Here is a 7,500-nt window from a genome sequence, read left to right as displayed (position 1 = left end):
CTGTATAACTGCAGATTAACTGTTTATATATTCTAACTTTAACTGTTAAAACCTATTAGTTACTAGTTAATTACTCAAAGTTATTAGCAACTAATAAATTGATGGTAACTAATAACCTTAAGTTTTCTGAATTTGACTGTAATGCAATAATATGACCCGTTTGTAAAGCTGCTTTGAAACAATCATTACTGTGAAAGTGATATATCAATAAACTTGAATTTTTTGACGATGTATAGATGTTCATACCCGCTCTCCGAGGCCTGACTGAACTCAGACACCTCCTCATCTGTGCTGGCATAGCCGTTCTCTGAACAACAGAAGAAAACAAAGACCAATTTACAACAGAATTGTCACAACAACAAAGTATTAAGAACAAAAGTCACTTCATTTAAGCAGCATATAAGGACATTTGCAAGGAGAAATATTTCCGAAGCCACTAATTAGCGGTCAACATTTTAATTTGTCAGTCAACTTGATTTTTTTAATATGTAATAATAATAATAATAATAATAATAATATTAATGATTGTAACGCCTGGGTTCAACACAGAAAGGCACAGGAAGGCACGGATGAAGAATACCTGACAAAGATCTAACTAAATACAGGGACTATAATACACAACAGATGATGACAATAATTACACACAGGGGATGAACACAGGTGAAGGTGATGAACAAGATCTAGTGGCGGGAACGGAAACACATGGTGAAGGTCACATGATGAAAAACAAACATACATGGAAGACAAGGTGTGACAATAATAATAATAATAATAAATAATAATGATAATAATAATAATAATAATAAATAATAATAATAATAATAATATTTTTAAAAATACTAATAATGATAATATTAGGGTGGCACAGTGGCTCAGTGGTTGGCACTGTCGCCTCACAGCAAGAAGGTCATGGATTAAATCCAGCCTGGGTCAGTTGGCGTTTCTGTGTGGAGTTTGCATGTTCTCCCTGTGTTGGCGTGGGTTTCCTCCGGGTGCTCCGGTTTCCCCCACAGTCCAAACACATGCGGTTTGGTGAATTGGTTAAACAAAATTGGCCGTAGTGTATGAGCGTGTGTGAATGAGTGTGTATGGGTGTTTCCCAGTACTGGGTTGTGGCTGGAAGGACATCCACTGTGTAAAACATATGCTGCAATAGTTGGCGGTTCATTCCGCTGTTGTGACTCCTGATAAATAAGTGACTAAGCAGAAGGAAAATAAATGAATAAATAATAATAATAACAATAATAATATAATTCCAATATTTTCCAATGTCTTGCAGCCCTATTTGAAACACAATTAACTAAAATGAAAGTGAATCTTCACCTTGTTGGACATTATGGATTAAAGCCTGCAGTTCAGGGATGCACTCCGCCTTTTCCCTCAGAGCGTCCAGGATCATGTGATTATGGGACGAGCCGATCACATCAGTCTGCCGCAGCTGACCTTCCAGCAGGCGAATCTGAGCCTCCTTCTGGGCGACCTGTAAACCCTATACAGACAAGCAAACAAAAATCAATGATTCGTCCTCCTGTGAATGTTTTTCTTTTTCAAATATTTCCCAAATAATGTTGAACAGATTCAGGATTTTTTCACAGTATTTTTTATAATATTTTTTCTTCTGGAGAAAGTCTGATTTGTTTTATTTCGGCTAGAATAAAAGCCGTTTTTAATTTTTTAAACACCATTTTAAGCTTAATATTGTTAGCCCCTTAAGCAATATTTGTTTTTAATTGTCTACAGATTCGTTATACAATGACTTGTCTAATTACCCTAACTTGCCAAACTAACCTAGTTAAGCCTTTAAATGTCACTCTAAGCTGAATATTAGTATCTTAAAAAAAAAAATCACTGGATGACAAAACCAAAGTATTGTGTAGTGTGTGTGCCTGGTCTGACCTTGTCAATGGAGGCTTTGAGGAAGTAGTCGAGTAGAGATCGAGCTTCAGCCAGAGAGCAGGAGCTGATGACCACTGATGTGTCCACAGAGTCCAGCTCATCCTAAACAACAAAACGCACACACAAGACTTCAGATTGACCATTCACAAAACACCCACAGCTGAACACCAGAGATTAACTGAGCTAATTATGACGTTTCGATTACACACACATATCAACATTACATTACAGAGCTGAGTAAAACTTGGTGTAAATATAAATACTTAAATATTTAAATAAAAATAAATAAATAAATAAATAAATAAATAAATAAGTAATCCTATGAATAATTATCACAGTAAAATGACTTCCTCTGATACCTTTGTTAAAATAACTAAAATAACTAGGTTAATTAGGGTAATTAGGCAAGTTATTGTATAACGATGGTTTGTTCTGTAGACAATCGAAAAACAAATATTGCATAAGGGGGCTATTAATATTGACCTTAAAATGGTTTCATAAAAATTAAAAACTTCTTTTATTCCAGCCAAAATAAAGCAAATAAGACTTTCTCCAGAAGAAAAAATTCTGACGTATAAAAAAAAAAATTAAATAAAAATAAAAAATATAAAAAAAATATAATATAAAAAATATAAAATATAAAAAATAAAAATATAATATAAAAATAAAAAATTAAATAAATAAAAAATTATATAAATATAATATAAAATATATTTATATATAAAATATAAAAAATTAAAATTAAATAAATATAAAATAAAAAAATTATATTAAAAAAAATTAAATAAAAATAAATTACAGGAAGGCTAATAATTCTGACATTTACTATAATTGTTCTTCACCTTGGTCTCCTCAATCTGCACGATGGTGGCCTGGCAGTCAGACAGGCTGTCGCTGATGTAGTCTATATTAGCGTTGAGCACCTCGATCTCCTCGTTCATCTCCTGCAGGAGTCTCTCCTCGTCCTCTTCTCTGAAGCTCTCACTCAGCAGCTTCTCTCTCTTACGCAGCAGCGCCTCCTGCTGCACCGAGAGCTCCTCGCGTTTCTGGACACAACACTTCATCAGGACTAGGCATGGGACGGTAACTGCTTTCAAGGTTTACCGTGGTTTAGAAAAGTCAAGGTTTTGAAACGGCTCAAAGATATTTTAGTCCCCAATTGCTGTTTTTTTTCAGCACATTTCTAAATATAATAGTTTTATTAACTCATTTCTAATCACTGATTTCTTTTATATTTGCCATGATGACAGCACATAATATTTCACTAGATATTTTTCAAGATACTAGTATTTAGCTTAGTGACATTTAAAGGCTTAACTAGGTTAAGTTAGGGTAATTAGGCAAGTCATTGTATAACGATGTTTTGTTCTTTAGACAATAAAAAACAAATATTGCTTAAAGGTTCAGGACACCCTGGAGAACTTTTTTTTTAATATCAACAGATGTGTGTGTGTTGAGCATCAGTTAAGACGATGTTAGCAGCTGTCAGCTTTAATTGTGGGGAAACTGGATAATTTTGAGCTTTTGTCAGCTCATTTCAGCTTCCGGGTTTAAAATGATTTTTGGGGCGGGATCAAAATCGGCGACGTAGCGCAGTACCGCAAGTGCAATGATGACGAGTCGGTTTCTCATTATTATTCATAGCGGAGTTTTCTTATCCTATGAGAAGAGCCGGCTGCTTAATTATTCATGAGAGCACGTGCTTTCCCAAGGCAGACCTGCCAGTTTCAAGAAAGCTGTGAGGCACAGACCAACGGGACGCAGTAGCCGTTCATGAAGGCTCGTATGTGTTTGTTTTCATGATCCACGGGGTTTGTTGCATGTTTTATCCCCGCAATCTTGTCAGGGCCGATCATACAGCAAAGCTGTGTGTGTGCTGCAAGCATTTTTGTCGGGAGAGCAGCACGCGAATTAGAGAATGGCAGACATTCACATTCGTTCGCATTCAGACACATCGCCGTGCTGCTGTTCGCCTAAATCCTCTATATTACCAGCAGGGCTAATGGTTAAAATAGACAGGTCAGGAGACCTGCTGCACTGAGTCTGCATTCAGATCGAGGGAGACTCCTCATTTATAGTGTTTACATGAACACACTTATCTTCATAATGATATAAATTGTGGTTATGTGTACATGAAATTACAAATAACAAATGTAGCAGGGCATTAAATTACTGTTTATTTCTTTGCATTTTAACGTTGTGAACTATAAACTCATGCGTCTCCTCAGGGTTTGTGTCTCATTTTGTGAGCTGACTGACAACAGCAGTTGTTCGCTCCCCTTCTCCCCTGCTGGCCACGCCCACTCCTGCCCGATGCTCGCGGAGCTCCACGCCCATTAATCATGCATCTTTTGAAAAAATTCTGAAGTAGACTTTAACCGAAAGTGGGGGGTGTCATGGCCCTTTAAGGGGGCTAATAATATTAACCTTAAAATGGTTAAATAAAAAATTAAAACTGCTTTTACTCTAGCTGAAATAAAACAATTAAAACTTTCTTCAGAAGAAAAAATATTATAGGAAATACGGTGAAAAATTCCTGAATCTGTTAAACATCATTTGGGAAATATTTGAGAAAGAAAAAATATTCACAGGAGGGCGAATCATTTTGACTTGAACTGTAAATGTTAAATTTTTAAATGTGTTTGATATTTGTTTTAAAGTCACCTTAATGAGGCGATCCATATCCGCCTCCACATTAGTGATGGTCATTCTCTGCATGACGATGTCCATGATCCTCCTCTCCAGAGACTGCCACTTCTGACGCGCCGTCTTGGAGAAACCGCTGCTCGGACCCTTCCGCTGGAACTTTTTTCTGCTACTGTAAACAAACACAGATACAGACTGAGTCGCTTACAGATCATAAGGGAATGCAAACACACATGTACTAATGAATGGCACCTAACTGATATTAAGGGTGCTTTCACACCTGCCTTATTTAGTTCGATTGAATCGCACTAGAGTTCGTTTCCCCTTTTGGTGCGGTTCGTTTGGGCAGGTGTGAATGCAGCAATCGTACTCGAGTGCGCACCAAAAGCAGACCAAATAAGCGTACCGAGACCTGCTTGAAGAGGTGGATTCGGTACGCTTTCAAACGAACCCTGGAGCGGTTCGTTTGTGGTGAGAATATGATTCGTACTAAAACAGGTCCAACCGCAAAAAGTACTGCACGTTTTGGACTAATTCAGCTGCCGTAGGCCGATGCGCTGTGCATTATGGGATATGGAGGAAAATATTTGTTGACAGCGCTTTACCAACAGAGAGAGAGAGAGAGGGGAAAACATTACCTGATGGATCGTTGGTGATATTTCTGCAAGATCACCATGTCGCAGTTTAGCTAAATTAATTCACAGCTCCTCCTGAAGTTACGAGCGATACATTAAACCCTATTTTCCAGCCGCGGCCGCGCTTCATTCTCGAAATGTATAGTTTGTCTAAAGCAGGCAATCATAAAGCAGGCAATCAGTCAGCGCAGTCGTCCCTCCAGAGTAAAAAGCGACATTTTGTGTCTGCCGTTTTTGTTTAACTGCAGGAGTTTCCCACACGTGAATTCTGACCAATCAATAAGCAGTTTAGGAAAAATGTTCAACAACATCTGGCCAATGAGAGATGTGGATTTTGTCAGATGACTGCATTTTGGTTCGTTTCAACTGGTTCAGACCAAAGCCAGCAGTGTGGTGTGAAAACGACCCAAAGACGGCAGAAAATGCAACAATGTATCATTTATTACCCTTGGTGAGGACCAAATGAAGCGAACTACAGATGTGAAAGCACCCTGAATTAAGGATTTGTTAAAGAAGTAATAATTATACTGCTACAAAAATTATGTTTTTGTTATTATAAGCATAAGAAAAAAGTAATTATTTATTTAAATGATGCACAATTAAATACAAATATTTCATATTAATTAAATATTTAAGTTAAAGGGCGCTATCATACACCAGGTGCAATAAGGCGCAAGACTTGTTTGGCTCGATTTGTTGCTATTTTCAGACCAGCGCAACTTTAATTTTCTTGTTTTTGCACCATGTTGTTTAAACAGCAAATCTATTTGTGCCACTGTGCGGACTCATGGGTCTAGAATGGAGGTGTGTTAAGGTGCATTGTCTCACTGACCTGGCCATGTTTGCCGCAGGTGCATGGCTGTCGGTTTCCCCCAGGTACCCGTTGAGTTTGGTGTTCCAGTGGCGGATGATGCTGGAGACGGAGCGGCTAGACTCTGGCTCAGAGGAGGTGGTGGTGGTGGTGCTGGTGGACAGTTCTGCTCCAGAGTCCACACTGGTGAGTCTGCGGGACACTCGTCCAGCTGCCCGCTCTGACAGGGGCTTAGCCAAACGCCGGAGCGCCGTCACCTCCTGAGTCTTCCTGCGCAACACCAGCTCCTGCTGCCGCTTCTGGGACTCCAGAGCACGAATCTGATACTGATGGACAGCACACACACACAACACAGTTACTCTCCGGCTGTTGGGCAACATAATGTACTTCTGATGCTTATTTTAGTGGATAATGTAGTTGTTTAGATTGCAACTATGCAGTTTATTTATAAGGATATTGCCAATTTAAAAATATTAATAATTTCCGAGAGACCTGCCAAACTAAGCTGACCAAAGACAATTGATGTTAGTCATAGTTGGTGGTTCATTCCGCTGTGGCGACACCTGATAAATAAGTGACTAAGCCAAAGGAAACTGAATGAATATGGCAAACAAAAAACATTAAGCAGTAGCCCAACCAGAGTCCTGACTTAAATCCAATTGAGAATCTGTGAAAGGAGCTATATATCATGGCAAAGAGACCCTCCAACCTGAGAGAGTATATACCTCTTGTCGCCGCTGCTCTTTCTTCAGTTGTGCGATTTCTCGGTTCCTCTTGGCGTCTATCATCCTCCTCCTCTGCTGCTCCTCCTTCATCTGCTTCATCAGTGCCACCTACAGGTGGATTCAATGATACACTTAGAAGCAGCTTTAGTGATTAAGGGCATTATGGGATGGCCTTATTCCAGACAGAATTCCTTTTTGTACAATGCACATTTTGCAAATGTACATTTCCCAATCCGAAGGCTGAAGTCAGTTATCTATTTTTTATTCTTATTTTTATCTTTTTTATTTTCATTATTTGTTTTCATTTTCTTACACTTCTTGTTTATGTAAAGCACTTTGAATTGCCACTGTGTGTGAAATGTGCTGTATAAATAAACTTGCCTTGCCTAAGATCCAGGCCCGGATTGGCTAATCGGGAGGACCGGGAGAATTCCCGGTGGGCCGGTCTGTTTTTTGGCCGTGAGGGCCGGTGTCCCTAGCTGCTTGCACTCTCAGCAGTCACACTTTTTTCTTCTATTTATTTATTTTGACAATAGCTTTACTCTTTTTATTCATTATTTTGCCGCAGTGCCGCTCTTTTTATTTAATTTCTCGCAGCCCTGTGAGAAAAATGCAGCCTGCAGATTAACTAACGTTAATGATGATGATGTAATGTAACTATCGACCCCAAACAGCGGCACCTTAGTGAATATAAGAATTCGAATAAAATGAATAATACACCTGCTTAATGAAAATCTAATGATTCACTACATTAATAAATCTGACATAACTTGATCAGAAATCTAAA

General features: G+C 38.4%; 1 protein-coding gene across 9 annotated transcripts in view; it reads right to left on the bottom strand.

The window, feature by feature from the left end:
• Positions 1–7,500, bottom strand: part of kif21b (kinesin family member 21B) — a 124,089-nt gene that overhangs the window by 47,253 nt on the left and 69,336 nt on the right. For all 9 annotated transcript variants that reach the window (XR_012386926.1, XR_012386930.1, XR_012386927.1 and 6 more), the window contains exons 16-22: positions 6,714–6,821; positions 6,010–6,314; positions 4,561–4,714; positions 2,739–2,942; positions 1,897–1,998; positions 1,324–1,489; positions 247–307 (exon numbers count right to left, since the gene is read on the bottom strand). Coding sequence is in view for 4 of the 9 variants with exons in the window: in XM_073916246.1 (XP_073772347.1) it covers positions 247–307; positions 1,324–1,489; positions 1,897–1,998; positions 2,739–2,942; positions 4,561–4,714; positions 6,010–6,314; positions 6,714–6,821 (1,100 nt within the window). In the remaining 5 variants the exon portion in view is untranslated. The remainder of the gene's footprint in view (positions 1–246; positions 308–1,323; positions 1,490–1,896; positions 1,999–2,738; positions 2,943–4,560; positions 4,715–6,009; positions 6,315–6,713; positions 6,822–7,500) is intronic.

Source organism: Danio rerio, chromosome 11 (genome assembly GCF_049306965.1).
Source record: "Danio rerio strain Tuebingen ecotype United States chromosome 11, GRCz12tu, whole genome shotgun sequence".
Classification (NCBI taxonomy): domain Eukaryota; kingdom Metazoa; phylum Chordata; class Actinopteri; order Cypriniformes; family Danionidae; genus Danio; species Danio rerio.
The sequence above is the reverse complement of the archived record's forward strand: the minus strand, read 5'-3'. Positions and strand labels throughout refer to the sequence as shown.